The following is a 19,288-nucleotide window of genomic DNA, read 5'->3' on the forward strand; positions in this document are numbered from 1 at the left end:
TGACATCTGAAGTTTAAATTCAAAGTAATTTAGTCCACTAGAATGATTTTCTTTGTGTTTAATTTTACTCTCAATGCATATTTTATATTATATATAGAACTTATTTCTGTTGTATAAACTGTTCACTTGCATCATGATTTTAAGCAAAAAAGTAGCCAAATACAGAGAAACCAACCTAGGTTCAATTCAATTAATAACCAGTTCTTAAACAACTGTTATGTTTAAGGCACTGGGGTTAGAAAAATTGAAATGTATAACAGCTTTTACCTAAACTCATGTTCTACTGGGACTATCACATATAGACAGATGAAGTGAATGATATCTGAGAGAGAGAGAGAGAGAGAGAGAGAGAGAGAGAGAGAGAGAGAGAGAGAGAGAGAGCACACTCCCAGGTGAAGGAGGAAAATCTCCCACTTTGTTCTTCCTCTTGCTCTCACTCCTCTGTCCCTAGCCTCCTAATGTCCTTAAATAGTGTAACCCTTTCAATAGCAGTGGACCCATTCCTCACATCTGAGGGAAAAATTTGAATTATATAAAAATTACTTTATATAGAGTTCTATGGAACATGTCACTTATGTAAAGTGAGAGTTGTTTATGTATTTTTTTCATGCAGCCAGAGCTCTAGGGGAAGAGAGGGCTGATCCTCCCCCTGTCCTGTGCCCTGCCTCTCATATTATGGCAGAAGACCTTTGCCCTGTGCCCCAGTTTTTCCTTTTGAGGCTTCCCTCTCAATTGTAGCCTGAGGCCTCAGACCTGCCTCTATTTATTGTAGAATTGATGTATTTTTTAACTACTTAACATATGTAACTGTGCTACCATTTTTATTATATTCCTGTCTTTTTTCTGTTACTAATGAAATTTTAAAGGACTGTTCCCCAATCCCTGTCTCTTGAAAAAACCCTGTGGTTTTATTATTTGCTAGATTTTGCATAGTAATGTTTGTTGCATCACAGAAAAACAATTTATTTGTCTTATTTTCTCATGGAATCATTATCTTCTTTGACAAATTGTAATTTTCTGGGAGGTTTTTAGTTAAGTTTTGTACTGCCTGTACTAAGTGCTTACTTCCCTTTTTATTTTTTTCATAGCTCCTTTTTAAAAATAATACTCTAATTTAAAATGAAAATATATGCAAAACCCTTTATAAATGTTAAGAGTCTCTATACAGATTAGATATTATGATGATGATGAATTTAAAAAATTAATTCTTTTTTTTTTTTGCGGAATTCTAGTTAAGCTCATTTCCAGGCTGTGTTTGCTTTATGACTGCTTATAAATGTTTTGGAGTCATTCTCTTTTTCAAGGTTTCATCACTATCGCCATAATAATTCTCTATGATGAGATTCTTTTTTTTGTCTGCTTTTAATCCAGCCTATGTATTGACTTTGGACATCATGTTAAGGCTAAGATTTGTGTACTTCTGTAGGGAATGACTGGGCTAGTCCTCCTCCTGCCTTCTTGGATTGTTTTGTTGTTCTAGGATCTCAAGGATCTAAAGACCTGCAGTTTTGGTGATCCCAAAGTAGTCTAATGCAAAGTCAATATAATTTCTGCCATCTTGTTCTGACGTCTAAAACTTCCTGGCTCATATTTGGGCCTTAGAAGCAAGCCTGTTGGCTTGTTTTTATTGGAATTCTAGTAGACTGCTTCTGGACTCAGCCACCTCTGGCGCATTACAGAACTGCCAGTTCTGCTTCTTTTTTTTTTTTTTGGATTCCTAGCCTGATATTCTTCTCTCCTGGCTCCAGAGTGGGACTTCACTCCACTCCTGATCAGGAGCTGCTGTTCCATCAGCTATAGCTTGCTACTGAAGTCAGCATACAACCTGGGTCTCAAGACCTCTCCTCTCTCTGCAGCCCCATTTATAGGGACTCTCCTTAATCCATTCTGTATCTGTGACGTAGAAATGGATAGTGAACCACAGAACTTTTACTGGGCCTTACTTCCTGCTCCCTAACCAAATTTAGGCCCCTCTGTTCTGCATTTTGAACCTTTTTTTTTTTTAAACCCTACTGCTCAGTCTTTCCCTGTATTGGAATGCTCAGAGTATGTATCTATTCCTGACTAAACATGATCCTTAGTATTGGCATACCTTTCTGTCTTTTTTTTCTATGCTGACCTGAGCTGGTAAAATGACTTGTAATTTTTTTTTTCTTGAATCTTGCTATTAAGACTTAATTTGGAACATTTTCTAGCTTTGTTTGGACCAATTGTGAGATAAAACTCAATCTACCTCCACCATTTGGGCTTTGCTTCATATTTCATATGGTCTTGATAACAAATTGATATTACATCAATAGCTTCTATTATCATTTTTAGGATACTATTTTGAGTTCATTTATTCTAACCTTCTCATTTTGTAATACTTTGAATGTTTTATTTTGCCAGTTAGTTCAAAGTAACAAAATTCATTTATGGAAATAGATTGTCATTCATATTGTAAAAATGTTTTACCTGTTTCATTGTTATATCTTATGATAAATTGGTTGTAAACATATTGTTATTTTCTTTCCTGATTTGAATCGCCATGAAATTTATTAGCCTAGTGATGACATTTCAATAAGTCTTTTCTACATAAAAGTAGAATGTATAATAACTGGAAATTCTGTAGTCTTTCTGCCATCTATTCCTATTTTATCACCTTATGTTGTGGTGATGAAAATAAGCTTTGAATTTTTAAATAGCTGACCTCTCCCCTAGCTATCAAATTCCATGATTCATCCTTTAATCTATCTATCTTTATATATATATACATGTATATATATATATGTGTGTGTATATATAGCTTCTTTCCTAGATGATGAAAGAAAGAAGTTGGCAGTTAACCTTTTGCTTCCTGTCTTTCATTAGTACATCTCTTATTCATTGATGATTATTGTTAACTGTGGGGCAGCTAGGTGGAAAAGTGGATTGTAAATGTTAAAATTAAATCTCAATAATAATATTATGTTTTAAGAGATTTATTAAGGATCATTAGAAATCAAGGAATAAAGAGGATACAAGATAAAAACCACGTGCCCATGGCTGCTTAGCCATTTCAGCCATCCCCACCTAACCACCATACTTGCTGCATCATTGCAAAAGAGTAATGCATGGGAAGCGTTACTGCCAATACAATACCAATCGTGATCTCGCCAACGTGGAGAGGCAGGAGAGATTATAGGGAATTCTGGGAAATACCGAGGACTTCTGGGGAATGAAGTCTAGGATTCAAAATCTCCATTTATACAGGATAGAGCACTAGGTCTGGTGTCAGAAAGACCTGAGCTGAAATCTGACCTCTGACACTAACTGTATGACCCTGGGTAAGTCTCTTTACCTCTGTTTGCCCCAGTTTCCTCGTTTGTAAAATGAGCATAATAATAGCACGAATTTCCCGGGGATATTGTGAAGAACAAATGAGATAATTATAAAGCACTTTGCACAGTGGCTGGTACATTGTAGACACTATATATGTTATTATTACTATTTTAGTTATGGTTATTATCTGGTCTGGACCTCTGGATCTCATTCCTTTGTTTCTGAGTCTTGTGGTTTATAAAATTATCTTTTTATTAATACAGTCTCAATGATATTAAACTCTTCTCTCTTTAACCCCATGGGGTTATTATATTATCTCTTATAAAAAATAGCTACACAATACTACTACTACATCCATATCTTGAAGAGGTCAAAGAAGAGAGAAAGAGATCTATTTATACAAAACTATTTGTAGGAGCTCTTTTGTGATGGCAAAAAATTAGAAAATAAGGGGATGCTCACAACTGGGGAATAGGTGGGCAAGTTGTGATATATGATTGTGATGAAATATTATTGTGCTATAAGAAATGATGAGCAAGATGATTTCAGAAAAGCCTGGGAAGACTTGTATGAACTGATGAAAAATGAAGTGAGTAGAACCAGAAGAACATTATACACAGTAACAGCTATGTTGTATGATGGTCAGTTGTGAATGACTTAGCTACTCTGATTAAGACAGTAGTTAAGTTTTTCACAGTTGATTATCCTTACAATAAGGACCCATCAGGAACGATGCTGTCAACCTTCCAGACCGAGAAGTGATGAACTCTGAATACAGAGTGAAGTATACTTAAAAAAATTTTTTCTGTATTTTTTGTTTGTGCTTTCTTTCACAAAATGACTAATATGTTTTTCATGATTTTATGTATAACCAAGTAAAATTGTCTGCCTTGTCAAAGGGGATATAGGGTGAATGGAAGGGAGAGAATTTGAAACTCAAAAAATTTTTAAAGAGTTAGAAAAATTTTACATGTAATTAGGAAATATAAATAAGCATCTAAAAATAATTGCATTTAACATTTGAAATAGGAAGAATATTTAGGAGAAAGCTTGCATACTTAATAAAAAACAAATGTTATGATTAATTTTTTCAGTTAACTACTATATTTAAGAATAGATGTTATAATTAGGTTATTCACTTAATAAAATTCAGCCATAAAAGCAAAATAGCGATTGAATTTGTATAAAAATATTTTTAACTTATTTACTACATATAGGACTTTTTCCAGTCTGCTAAAAGTAACCAGTCTTTGTTCTCAAAATTGAATGAAGAGAAAATAGTGCTCTTCTTGCATTTGCTGGGAATAGACACAAATGGGCATGCTCACCGACCATCATCAAGGTAATTTAAACACTATATTTAGTTTACTTTGACAGTCATTAAGGAAAGATATTGACACCTTTTTTGTTTTTCCATATGTAAATGTTATATTGGGAGGTAGGTGGTATAGTGACTAGAACACTGGCCCAGGAGAACTGAGTTTATATTCTACCTCAGAAACTTACTAGTTGTGTGACGCTGGGCAAGTCACTTAATCCCTGTTTACCTCAGTTAAATAAATCTGATAATAGTGGTAACTATCTCCTTTCATTGTTTGAAGACCAAATGAGATAATAATTGTTAAGTGTTTAGTTCAGTGCCTGGCATATAATAAGGGATGTATAAACTTTAGCTATTGGGAATTATGACAAGCAAAAGTAATGTGTGATATTCTATTAGAATTGGAGTCAGATGGCTTTGGAAGGAGACCTGCATGTGCTACTTGACTTTTAGGATGAGCCAGTTTGTCTCTTCCACCTAGAAAATAGTGATGATAATAATAATAATAACCACCTTTGCCTACTTTAGAGGGTTGTAAAAATCAAATGAGAAAATATATGCAGAAGGGCTTTGCAAACTACAAATCACTATACAATCAACCTATATTACTCTTGCTTATGTTGAACAGGCTCCAGAGCTGTCTCAACTCTGGACACCACCCAAGGGAAAGTGTGCTCAAGCTTAGAAAGTATAGTTTGTGAAACAAGTAACTCTCACAGCTCCTGTGTTAATGGTATTCTCTTTTTTTTCTTTGAGCAGTCCTCATGAAATTCCCCTTAGAAAAGATGTAGCTTTCTGCTGAGCTCATTGAAGGGTCCTGAAGTTGCCTTTCCTCAGTGTCTCCAGTCTACCCCAATATGTCCCCATGTAGACACTGTTCAGAGGTCTAACAGAAGCCTTTCAAAGTTCACAAAGCCAGCCTCTGTTTGAAGGAGGAAAGTGGATGTAAACATAGAGTGGTGGATGAGAGATAGAGCTTCTTTATTCCTCTCCAGTCAGTTCCTATCAGGGTCTTATTGTCTGTGGAACTGTTCTCTCTACAAGTTTGGCCCAGACACTGGAATTGTTCTGGTTCCAAACTGGGTTGTCAAGGACCACAAGGCATGACTCTCTTCAGCTAATATAATACATTATTTGTATAGCATTATTTCATTTCATTCACCCTCTGGTAGTTGTGACTTCTTCAAAATTGGTTAAGAATTTATTGCACTTAGTATAATTTCTTAAATTGATTGATTTCTCTAATAGAGGTGTTCTTACCTGATGAATTTAAGATCTACATTTTGGGACATAGCCAATAAGGCAGTTAATTTTGATTGAGTCAAACTGTTACAAATGCTTTGGTTTCCTTTTATGTTTTCAATAGAGAGTACAGTGAAAGAACATCAACACTAATCTGCAACAGGGGGCTGAGAGAGAGAGAGAGAGAGAGAGAGAGAGAGAGAGAGAGAGAGAGAGAGAGAGAGAGAGAGAGAGAGAGAGTCATTGAGATATCTTTATTTTTAAAAAGCTACATAGAGAACAGATGGAAGTAAAGACAAGCAGGACAGCTTTGAAACTTACAGGTTGAACATATATACTTTAAAAGAAAAACAGCTATATAAAATGGAGTGTCAGTTTCATAGAAAGTTTCTTTTTCTGTTCTAATATATAAAAAATATGTATATGTGTGTCTATCAATTGAAAGACCTATTTTGATAGGTTTTTGTTAAGTTCATAGGAACATAATAGGAAAAAAGCAAACTTTTAACTAGTTTCCATGAATTTTAAAATGTATATATTTTTGATAACTGAATTCCAATATAACTGGTTTCCTTTAAAATCCCATTTTTTGCATTTAAAAGCATTTTTCTGTGAATGTATCCTTAGATTTTACTTAAATGTGAAGAGATCTATGACAGATACAGAAAGGTTGCATTTGGAGAAAGAACACTTATAGCTAAAGAATCAGAGAAGTTGTGACAAAGAAGATGACATGTAAAAAAAAGATGAGCTGAAATGTTACAGTCATAACAGATAGCTTGTGTTAAATTAGAAAAAATCAGATAGGAGTTTTGAATTTGTAGAACACCTAGTAGTCCAAGTAGAGATCATGAGAGAAAGCAATATGAAATAAGTGTGGGGAAAAAATAGACTAGTATTGAGCGCTAGACTTTATTTTGCTTTATAAAGGATGGATTTATAGAAGGAAAAATTGGAAGCAGGAGAGACCAATTAGGAGACTGTTACAGTGGTCTAATTATGGTAGTGTGCATGGAGAGAAAAGAGTGAGGACATATTAGATGCTTTAGAGATAGATCAAAAGACATTCACTAAGACTTTCAAAGTTAACAGGCTTTGAAACTGGGTAATAGAAAATCATGGTAATAGCAAAAAATAGAGAAGTTGGAAGAAGGTACTAGTTTAGGGTAGAATATTCATTTCAGAATTTCTTGAAAAAGAGAGAGGAGCCACTAAGCTTATAGGAAAAAAACTAAAGGAAAGGACTGGGTCCAGGGAATGAGGTGGATAATTCCAGTGGTCAACACAGTCAAAAAATGCATAAAAATGAAGTAGATGAGAACTGAGAGAAGACTTTGAAATTTAACAATTAAGAATGTGCTAATGGCCCTTTGGAAAAGCAATTTCAGTAGAATGGTGAGATGGAGAAGAAGGTTATGAACCAGGCAAAGAAACTCAGGGGGAACAGGAGGTAAAATGACCAGAAGACCAGCTAACCAAAACAACAAAGAGGTGAAAGTGTGAGGGGAATTAGTCAGAATGACGATATAAAGATTTAGACTTTTGACAGATCTAAGGCTCCTCATTGTGGGTGCTCCCTCCAGTGGGAATTCTGAGCCCCACTCTACCCCCACTTCTATCCTTGTCTGATCCTTATCCATATTCTATCCCTGCATTCTTCATGGATGACCCAACCAATTTTTTAAGAGTTTCCTCCAATTTTTAAAATTTCTCATTAGTACCAATACAGTGATTGCATTGCCTACATATTTTCCATTTTCAGAACAGAAAATGTTTCAGAAATTTATTTGCAATTATATATTTTATTTTTGTTTATCTTGGGTCATTTACCTGTACACTAGCTTTAAATGACATTAGAGGTGGAATAAATTCTTTATCTTTTAGTTTAAATTATACATGGCAAATTTCCTACAAAGTTAGGGGATACTACCAAGGCTTGAACATACCTTGTTTATGCTCATTGAAATGCTACATTGAATCAGAAATTCTTCATTTTAATTGGATAAATTAACATTCATAACAAGATTTTGCTACTTAATGGTGTGGCAAACGCATTACAGTATATGGTATAGAATAAGAATTGTGGGTGTTCAGTTTTTAGACAGCTACAATTAAAAATATTATATTTTCCTAGTGACACATTGAGAATAAAAGGAATTCAGAAAGAGGTTTTTGTTGGAAGCTTCTTTAGCCAATAACCACGTGTTCTCTGCATCCTTCTGTTCTTCAAAAGAAGGAAAAAAATGTCCAGCTGTTTCAGTAACTGGAATGAAAACCTTAGGGGGGAAAAGGTGTATAGATAAGAGTATTTCAAGAAATACTAGTTACTTTGTAAGTGTGGCAACATCATGCCAAACTAAAAAGATACTGGATTTCATTAAGATAACTTGTAACTTTGTTCTTTTCTTCAACTTTACAGAGAATATAAAGACAATATAAGAAAAGTCGATGATGGAATGAAGGAAATAGTGTCCCTTCTGGAGGATTTTTATGGAAATGATGGAAAAACAGCCTTTGTCATTACCTCTGATCATGGAATGACAGATTGGGGTTAGTAATCTTAAATTCTAAATGTAGAGATTGAGGGATATTTTCTCTAGTTTACAAAGATCTGATCATTTAGACCATGATAATGTTTCAGCATTAACTTTAATCTCCAAGTATTTGAGTATTGATTTCTATAATTTAAGTGGCTTTCATTGGTAAAACAGAAAGGGAGGGTCTTGTGCCTTTCTTGTGTAATTCGTCTTTTGCTTAACCTAGATAATGTAGGACCCAAATATTCTTCTTTTGTGAAGTAATAAAAAGTTTTAGAAAAAAATCAGAGAATATATGACTGCCCGTTTGATGAATTTGGTGAGATATTTCATTATAAATTTGAGGTGTCCTCTTGTCTAAGTCCATCCATTTTTTTTTTGTAATTTCAACTAAGTTGATCAGTTCATAGACATTTATAAAGTTCCTTCTATATGTAAAGCATAGTTCTCAGGCCTATGGGGGATTACAAAGAATGAATTTTACAATTGTAGTAGTATCATAGGCACTGTCAAAACTTTTGGACTAGGAAATGAAAAACAATGACAATATATTTCAAAAGCATTATACTCACGTTTGCTGCTGCCACCACTGCCCTATATTTCTTTTACATATTAGAGAAGAGTTAAAAATAATAATATTCATAATTTATGAAAGAGTAAAGGGATCCATGGAAAAATAGGGAGGGAATCTCATTGTAGGTACAAGGAATACCACCTTTCTTTTAAGGAATTTTGACAAAATTCCATTTCAGCAAATTAATACAATAAAATTTGACAATAGCTCTCAAGAATTAAAGATGATAAAAGCATAAATTAATAAATGAAATAAGCTCTTATTATATAGCAATCACTATTCTGAGATGACTTTTTTTTTAGGGAGAGAGTAGAGAAAGAATTGATCTGTTTATGGAGATTTTTTAGCTATGCTATAAAAATAACTGTAAGGATATAAGGATAAAATTTGACACCAATTGAATTTCTCATCAAAAGTGAGTGAGCTTTTCTCACAAATTGATATCCCTATAGGTTGTTACATTTTGCCTTTTTATCTTTCTAGGATCTCATGGTGCAGGTCATGCCTCAGAGACTTTAACACCTTTGGTTGCTTGGGGAGCTGGAATACGTTATCCACAGCAGGTGTCAACACAATTCTTCAATGATGAGTTTTTGAAAAGTATGAAAATATATCCTTAAGAATTAAAAAATAGTAATTATTTTAAAATTAAAGGCTTAAAATTTAGGCTTAAAGGATTTTATTTTCACTCAAGTTGTATTTGCAAATTTCCCATTTTTAACTTAAATACTTAATAATCATTTCTATTAATTACTTTTATATTGGGTATATTCCTTGGCTCATTATATAGCAAGCATAGTTTGAAAAGTTAGAACCCAAATAATTTTGCTTTGGATAGTAACAAAGTATTATGGGTCAAAATGCATTCTCTCAAGCTTACTAAATAGCTCAACATAATAGAAAGAAGTTCAAGTTTTATTTTTGACATACCATTTTAAAAGATTCTGCTGTCCTGTAAGTACATTTTCAGTTGATAGAAGGAGAAGAAAACATTAGGAGCCACATGGGGGAAGGCTGGGGTGGGAAAGAATGAATGCAAAAGGAAAGTGGCCTCCTCTGATAGAGTTTAATTGGAAGGATTGAGAGGCATTTTAAAGATATCTGCCAGTGTGCTCAAAATTCAACTTTCCTTTGGTTTTATTTTATAGCCCAGACTAATAGTTATTCCCTGAAATTCCTTGCTAAAAGTTGTGTAGTTATTTATTTGTTTGTTTGTTTGTTTGTTTATTTAATAAATCCTTATCTTCCGTCTTGGAGTCAATACTGTGTTTTGGTTGCAAGGCAGAAGAGTGGTAAGGGCTAGGCAGTGGGGGTCAAGTGAGTTGCCCAGAGTCACACAGCTGGGAAGTGTCTGAGACTAGATTTGAACCCAGGAACTCCTGTATCTAGGCCTGGCTCTCAATCCAATGAGCTACCCAGCTGTCCCCAAAAGTTGTGTATTTAAAGTAAAAAACAAATAAAAATATTTCACTAATTAATTATTTTTCTTTTCTTTGATGTGTTGATTTAAAACATTTGTTTTATATTGAGTTTTGGTTCTCCCTGCAGCATTAAATGAGCTAAATAAAGACTTGTTTCAAAGTACACACAGATCATTGTATTGTTCAGTTCAATTGATTAATCTTTCTAAATATATAACTCACAAGCCTTCAGTGATTCTAAGTTGTTTTAGATTAAAATCTAAACTCCTCAGCCTATGTTCCTTTATCCTCAGTCTACCATCCAAAACTTGTGTTACTTCTTAATATGAGCCCTGTGCTATGACTGCCCAAGCAATTGGAAGGGCATTTCTCTCCACCTTTTCAAATCCAACCCTTCCTTCAAGGCCAAGGTTAAATCCCAATTTTTTAATGATGCCTTCCTTGATGAATATAACCAGCATTGATCTTGGCATCTTTTAAACTCTGAAGGCAATACTGCACACTTATTTTGCACTTATATTGCTTCATATTATTTTTCGCTTATTTGTTTATATTTGATCTTAGGGGTAATGGGGAGTAGTTGAGACTGGAGAGTAGTGAAGCATTAGTTGAAAAAAGCAAACTTTCAATGTGCATAAGAATTTTTTTTAAAATGAGCAGTATGACAAAGTAATAGATGATTTCTTGGACCATGCCCAAATTAATTCAGAAATAGATACAATTTTTGAATTTTTCTTAATATTTAGTCTTTTCAGTGAAAAGTTGTTATTAGATCTCTGTGGAGGTCTAATGGCTAATGGGAAGGATAATACATTCAAAACTGTTGTTTGATGGCTTACGTATAGAGAGCATTTTAATATCCCAGACAGAGCACCATCATTTTTCTTAATCCTTACCTTCTTTCTTAGAATCAATAGTAGGTATTGGTTCCAATGCAGAAGAGCAGTAAAGGCTAGGTAATTGGGGTTAAGTGACTTAGTCAGGACCACACTGCTATGAAGTATCTGAGACTAACTTTGAATCCAAGTCTGCCTGTCTCTAGGCCTGGCTCTTTCTATCCACTGAGCCAACTAACTGCCCTTTCCCCCCAATTTCTACTCTATGGATTCTTCCCCATTTTGTAAGGCTACTTGCCCTTGCTGCCCAGTGAAAAGCAAACTCTTGAACATTCACCAATTTCTGTATACCTAATGTATTCTACTATGAATTATATTTATTTATGAACACAAAGTCATAGGCCTATAAAATTTTAGAGGTATAAAAAATCTTTGAGATCATCTAGATATAGCCAGTCATGTTTTGATGAGAAAACAGAGCCTAGAAAAGTCCAACTAATTTACCCAAGATCACACAGATGGTAAAAGTGATAATATAGATTCCTGTCTCTTACCTTAGAGGTAATGGGGAGCCAATTTTGAATTTTGAGGAGGTGTTTAACATGGACAGACCTGAATTTTAGTCAGATAGTCAGTAAACAATTATGATGAAATTATGACAGTCTGCTCTGTGCCAGTCACTGTGTTAAGCACTGAGGATACAAAAAGAGGGGAAGGACAGGCTCTGCCCTCTTGGAGCTTACTATTTAATGGGAAAGACAGTAAACCATAAATAGATTAAATGGGAAGTAGTTAAGGGAGAAAAGGCACTAGAATTAAGAGAAATTGAGAAAGATTTCCCATAGAAGATAAGATTTAAATTGTGATTTAAAATAATCCAAGGAGGTCAGTAGGCAAAGATGAGGAAGGAGAGGATTCTAGGGAGTTCACTGATGGTTTGTTCAATTTCTTTTTCTTAAAAAGGATTATTTAAATATTCTATTTCCTCTTTTGTTAATTTAGGCAATATATATTTTTATAAATATTCATCCATTTCACTTAGATTGTCAGATTTATTGGTATATAATTGGGCAGGTTTTCCTTACTTTGAGGCTCTCTCTAATGTCATAATGTATATATGAAATTAACTTAACAAACATTTTCTTTAATTTGTAATCACTGAACTATTAAAAATCATTCTTAAAAGTTTTAATTTTTTTCTTCATGAGCAAAATTGGGATTATATATTATAGAAATGAGAATAAGCATTCTTTATTCATCAAATGACTTAAATGTATTTTTGTTATGACTAGAAATATTTAAATAGACTTGCTACAATTTGAATGTTCTTCACATTATTTCAAAGATTTGAGCTTTTTAGATACTTTTCATTATCTGTGCCCAATATACTTGAGATAGTAGAACAAAGAATATTTTTCATGAAGGTATTTTTCACCTAAAAGGAAATTTCTGAGTTTAAAGCTGTTATATCTCATTTCCTATTATATTATAGAGGCTTAATTCTTAAATGGAGAAATATTTCTCTTTTTTGGATGACTTTTATTATGAATGTCTAAGTTTATATATATGAAAATTGAAGAATGTAATTTTTTTTTTAAACCCTTACCTTCCGTCTTGGAGTCAATACTGTGTATTGGCTCCAAGGCAGAAGAGTGGTAAGGGCTAGGCAATGGGGGTCAAGTGACTTGCCCAGGGTCACACAGCTGGGAAGTGTCTGAGGCCAGATTTGAACCTAGGACCTCCCGTCTCTAGGCCTGGTTCTCAATCCACTGAGCTACCCAGCTGCCCCCAAAGAATGTAATTTTAGTAATCTAAAATATTTGAAAATCACTAGAGAAATAAGAGATTCTATAAACTGTGCATTGAGATAGTGTATTATAGGCAGACAACTCTAAGAAATTAAAAGAAAATAAGAAACAAAACTACCATAGAGTTAGACATATAGAATATAGAGTGACTATGAGTTGTTTTGAAGGGCAATGTTAGCAATGTGCTTTCTTAGTTGATTTAGTAATTTTATGGAGCAGCACTGAATCTTAAGTTTTTGGGTTTTTTTACATTAATTGCTATTATTGCTTCTAATGACTCTTTTATATGTGTAATTCCCTCTTCTCTATTCTTCCCTTTTTTATTATGTTTGCATATTAAAATATTTTTCTGAAAGTAGCTTGCATCTTTAACTCATTTAACATGAACAAAAATCACAGAAAAGCTCTTTGGGGGAAAAAATGAAAAAACAAACAAACAAAACAATTGCTACTAGTTGAGTTGAGTTCTCTAGTCTTATAAGATAGCAGATATATAAATGTAGTTTCCCATATCGACATATTTCACACGTCTCTAATTTTTTAATTCATTCATTATGCAAACATTTCTGAAGCATCTAATATAATTTAAGAACCTTCCCAGCACTCTACATATAAAGATAAAAATGACTCAGTCCCTGCAATCAAAGAGCTTGCATTCTCCTACAAGGAAGGTAACACGAACCTAGAAAAGTGAATTACAAGATCAAGAATTCAAGTTAAAGGTCAGGGTGAGGTGGAACAAAAGGAGTTTCTATATTGCAATTTGGATAAGAGAAGATATTCACCAACAAAAATATTAGTCCTCTATGTTTTCAATTAAATACTGATAGCTTATTGTAAATCAAATATTGTTCTTCTAAAATATTTCTCCTTTTTTATCCTATCGTGTCTTTCAGAATGGCAGCTGGAGAACTGGAAAAGGCGAGATGTCAATCAGGTAACATGTCACAAATCAAGTAATCATTCCCTTTCAACCTCTTATAGAAAATGAATTTAGATGAATTCTCAAGATGCAGTATTAGTGGTATAAGAAATGGCTTTTTTTTCTTAATAGTAAGTGAAATTGCCAAAAGTGTCAATGAAATATTTAATACAAAAATGGCAAGTTTGTATTTTTATCTAAATAGATTTCATTCCCGAATAAAACTTTTTCAAATGTACCTAATACCAAAAACTTTACCTCAAGTTAAACTTAAATAATAGGGAAATTATTTTGTAAATCTAAAATTTTTAGTACTTATAGTATTCTGTTTGGACTACACACTTAAGATGATCTCCTGTGGATTTGCTTTATTCTGTGGCCGCCGATTACTCCATTAAACTCTTAAAGCTGTCTTACAAAATTAATTGGTACAAAAATAGTTGGTCAGACTTTTGGGGAAACATGGTTACAATGTAGATGCAGAAATCCTCCTCTCCTCATTGTCTACTGATATAGAAAATGAGGCAAAGGAGCTGAAAGATGAGGCAAAGAAGATGAGAGATGAGGTAAGGAGAATGAAAAATGACCTCCAATAAAAATCAGATTAGAAGGAGAAGGATGACCAAAGAGCCAGGGATGAAATCCAGTCTTTAAGAAATAGAATACAACAATTAGAAGTAAGTGACCTCACAAGGCAGCGGGACACTATAAAAGAAAACTAACAGAATGAAAAAATTGAGGAAAATATCAAGGCTATAGAAAATCATTCAGGAGAGACAATTTAAGAATCATTGGTCTACCAGAAGACCATGACAAAAGAAAAAGCCTGGACATCATCCTACAGGAAATTATCCAAGAAAACTGCCCCAATATTCTAGAACAAGAGGGAAAAGTGGAGATTAAAAGAATCCACAGATCACCTCCTGTACTTAATCCCCAACTGACAACACCCAGGAATTTTATAGCCAAATTCAAGAACTATCAGACCAAAGAAAAGATACTAGAAACTGCCAAGAAGGAGTCATTCAGATACCATGGAATCACAGCGAGGATAATCTGGCTGGATCCGCATTGAAGGACGAAAAGGCATGGAATATGATATTCAGGAAAGCAAGGGAACTAGGTCTACAACCAAGAATCAACTACCCAGAAAAACTGACTATATTCTTACAGGGGAAAATATGATCATTCAACAAAATAGAAGAATTCCAAGAATTTGTAAAGAAAAGACCAGACCTGAACAGAAAATTTGATGCCCAAGCACAGAACTCAAGAGAATCATCAAAAAGTTATTTAAAAAAGAAGGGAAAAAGAAAAACAAAAGAAAAAAAACCCATTTTTAAAAGAGATTCAATAAGTTAAAATGATATGTATCCCTATAAGAAAAGAGGTCATCAATAACTCTTAAAAATCGTTATTTTCAACTGGGCAGCTAGAAGAATTACACTTAGAGGGAACAGTGACAAACTGTATAGGATGAAATGACGAGACATAAATAGGCATATAGATATATATATATATATATATGCATATACATATGTATATATACACATATTTATACAACTAGAGCTATAAAAGAGGTTAATACTAAAAGAAATGGGAAAAGAAATAAAAAGGGTAAATTTATGTCACAAAGAACATCATGGTTGAAGTGGGGAGAACATCAATACACTGGAAGGATAAAGAGGTAGGAGATAGGAGATACTGAACTTGTATGTGTATTGAAATTGATCCAACGAGGGAAGAACAATCCAATCCATTGGGGCAGAGAATAGATTTGCACCCTGTAGTGGAATAGAAGGGTAACAAATGGACTGGTGGGGAGGGAATAAGTGTAAGTGTGGGAGAGGCTGGGGCGGGTAATTTTAGAAAGACTACAGGGGATATAAGGGGGGGGAATAAAAAGGGAGGGGGGTAGAAAAGGAAGTAAAATAAGGGTGGGAACTAGGGGAACTGATTAAAAACAAACATTGGTGTAGAAGGAAATAGTGAAAGAAGAAAAGGCAGGACCAGGAGTAGAAATCAAAATGCTAGGAAATATACAGCTATTAATCATAACTCTGAATGTGAATGGAATGAACTCACCGATAAAAAGCAAGCGAATAGCAAAGTGGATTACAATCCAAAACCCTACCATATGCTGTCTGCAAGAAACACACATGAGGAAGGTAGATACTCATAGGGTGAAGGTAAGAGGATGGAGCCAAATCTATTGGGCATCAACTGATAGAAAGAAGGTAGAAGTCCCAATCATAATATTTGAATAAGTCAAAGTAAAAATAAATGTAGTTAAAAGAGATAGGGAAGGTAATTACATCCTGGTAAAAGGCAGTATAGATAATGAGGAAATATCAGTACTCAACATGTATGCACCAAATGGCATAGCATCCAAATTTCTAAAGTAGAAACTAGTGGAGCTTAAGGATAGAATAGATAGAAAAGCTAGACCAGTGGTAGAACGGAACCTTCCTCTATCCAAAATAGATAAATCAAACCAAAAAATAAATAAGAAAGAGGTAAGAGAAATGAATGAAATCTTAGAAAAATTAGTTTGTAAATATGTGGAGAAAAATAAATTGGGACAAAAAGGAATACACCTTCTTTTCAGCAGCACATGGTACATTCGCAAAAATTGACCATGCACTAGGGCATAAAAACATGGCAAACAAGTGCAAAAGAGCAGAAATAATAAATGCAACCTTCTCAGTTCACAATGCAATGAAAATAATAATTAGTAAGGGTACATGGAGAGGTAAATCAAAAATTAATTGGAAATTGAACAATATGATTCTCCAAAGCCAGTTAGTTAAAGAATAAATTATAGAAACAATAACTTCATCGAAGAAAATGACAATGATGAGACATCCTTTCAAAACCTATGGGATGCAGTCAAAGTAGTACTCAGGGGGAATTTATATCCTTGAGTTGATATATTAACAAATTAGGGAAGGCAGAGGTCAATGAATTGAGCATGCAAATTAAAAAACTAGAAAGTGAACAAATTAAAAATCCTCAGATGAAGATTAATTTAGAGATTCTAAAAAATCAAAGGAGAAATTAATAAAGTTGAAAGTCAAAGAATTATTGATTTAATACATAAGCCTAGAAGCTGGTACTTTGAAAAAAAACAAATAAAATAGACAAAGTACTGGTCAATTTAATTAAAAAAAGGAAAGAAGAAAACCAAATTGACTATATCCAAAATGAAAAGGGAGACCTCACCTCTAATGAAGAGGAAACTAAGGCAATCATTAAAAACTTTTATGCCCAATTATATGGCAGAAAATATGGTAATCTAGGTGATGTGGATGAATATTTACAAAAATATAATTTGCCTAGACTAACAGAGCAAGATATAGATTACCTAAACAACCCCATATCAGAAAAACAAATTGAACAAGCCATCAAAGAACTCCCTAAGGAAACATTCCCACATCCAGATGGATTCACAAATGAATTCTATCAAACATTCAAAGAACAACTAATCCCAATATTATACAAACTATTTGACTGAATAAGGAAAGAAGGAGTTCTACCATATTCATTTTACAACATAAATATGGTACTGATCCCAAAGCCAGACAGGTCAAACACAGAGAAAAAAAACTATCGACCAATCTCCTTGATGAATATAGATGCAAAAATCTTAATTTGAATACTACCATAAAGACTCCAGCAAGTCATCACAAGGGTTATTCACTATGACCAGGTAGGATTCATACCAGAAATGCAAGGATGGTTCAATTTTAGGAAAACCATCCACATAATTTACCATATTAACAAGCAAACCGACAAAAATCACATGATTAACTCAATAGATGCAGAAAAAGCCTTTGATAAAATACAACACCCATTCCTGTTGAATACACCAGAAAGTATAGGAATAGAAGAGCCTTTCCTAAAAATAAGAAACAGCATATATCTAAAACCATCAGCAAACATCATCTGCAATGGGGATAAACTAGATGCCTTCCCAATAAGATCAGGAGTGCAACATGGATGCCCATTATCACCTCTATTATTTAACATTGTACTAGAAACACTAGCAGTAGCAATTAGAGAAGAAAAAGAAATTGAAGGTATTAAAATTGGCAATGAGGAGACCAAGCTATCACTCTTTGTGAATGATGTCGTATTCTACTTAAAGAATCCTAGAGAATCAACCAAAAAGCTAGTCAAAATAATCAACAACTTTAGCAAAGTTGCAGGTTACAAAATAAACCTGCATAACTCATTAGCATTTCTATATATCTCTAACCCATTTTAGTGGCAAGAATTAGAGAAATTCCATTTAAAATCACCCTAGGCAGTATAAAATACTTAGGAATCTATCTGCTGGGACAAAAGCAGGAACTATATGAACACAACTACAAAACACTCTCCACACAGTTAAAACTAGATCTAAACAATTGGAAAAACATTAATTGCTCATGGGTGGGATGAGCTAACATAATAAAAATGACAATCCTACCCAAATTAATTTACTTATTTAGTGTCATATCCATTGACCTACCAAAAAACTTTTTTACTGAATTAGGAAAAAAACATAACAAAGTTCATTTAGAAGAACAAAAGATTAAGGATATCCAGGGAAATCATGGGGAAAAAAATGCAAAGGAAGGAGGACTTTCAGGCCCAAATCTTTATACTATAAAGCAGTGGTCATCAAAACAATTTGGTACTGCCTAAGACACAGAAAAGATGATCAGTGGAATAGACTTGGGGTAAATGACCTCTGCAAGACAGTCTATGATAAGCCCAAAGATCACAGGTTTTGGGTCCAAAACCCAGTATTTGATAAAAACTGCTGGGAAAATTGGAAGACAGTATGGGAGAGATTAGTTTTGGATCAACATCTCTCACCCTGCACCAAGATAAACTCAGAATGGGTGAATGACGTGAATATAAAGAAGGAAACTATAAGCAAATTAGGCGAAATCAGAATAGTATACTTGTCAGATCTTTGGGAAAGGAAAGACTTTAAAACCAAGCAAGAGCTAGAAAAAAAAATCACAAAATGTAAAATCAATAATTTTGATTACATCAAATTAAAAAGTTTTTGTATAAACAAAACTAATGAATCCAAAATTAGAAGGGAAGCAACAAATTGGGGAACAATCTTCATTACAGAAACCTTTGACAAAGGTCTAATTACTCAAATTTATAAAGAGCTAAATCAATTAAACCAAACATCAAGCCATTCTCCAATTGATAAATGGACAAGGGACATGAATAGGTAATTTTCAGATAAAAATCAGAACTATTAATAAGCTCATGAAAAAGTGTTCTAAATCTCTTATAATCAGAGAAATGCAAATCAAAACAAC

At 33.7% G+C, this 19,288-nt stretch overlaps 1 protein-coding gene and 1 non-coding gene across 9 annotated transcripts in view; both read left to right on the forward strand.

Annotated features, from left to right (window-relative positions):
- PIGN (phosphatidylinositol glycan anchor biosynthesis class N) overlaps nucleotides 1–19,288 on the forward strand; it is a 246,948-nt gene that overhangs the window by 51,660 nt on the left and 176,000 nt on the right. For all 8 annotated transcript variants that reach the window (XM_056824243.1, XM_056824245.1, XM_056824244.1 and 5 more), the window contains 4 exons: nucleotides 4,518–4,642; nucleotides 8,283–8,413; nucleotides 9,458–9,574; nucleotides 13,936–13,976. In XM_056824243.1, coding sequence (XP_056680221.1) covers nucleotides 4,518–4,642; nucleotides 8,283–8,413; nucleotides 9,458–9,574; nucleotides 13,936–13,976 — 414 coding nt within the window. The remainder of the gene's footprint in view (nucleotides 1–4,517; nucleotides 4,643–8,282; nucleotides 8,414–9,457; nucleotides 9,575–13,935; nucleotides 13,977–19,288) is intronic.
- On the forward strand, nucleotides 3,945–4,003 carry MIR12337 (microRNA mir-12337). Its single transcript, NR_162881.1, has one exon. It is a non-coding gene; the product is annotated as a microRNA mir-12337 (primary transcript).

This window comes from Monodelphis domestica, chromosome 3, assembly GCF_027887165.1.
Source record: "Monodelphis domestica isolate mMonDom1 chromosome 3, mMonDom1.pri, whole genome shotgun sequence".
Classification (NCBI taxonomy): Eukaryota; Metazoa; Chordata; class Mammalia; order Didelphimorphia; family Didelphidae; genus Monodelphis; species Monodelphis domestica.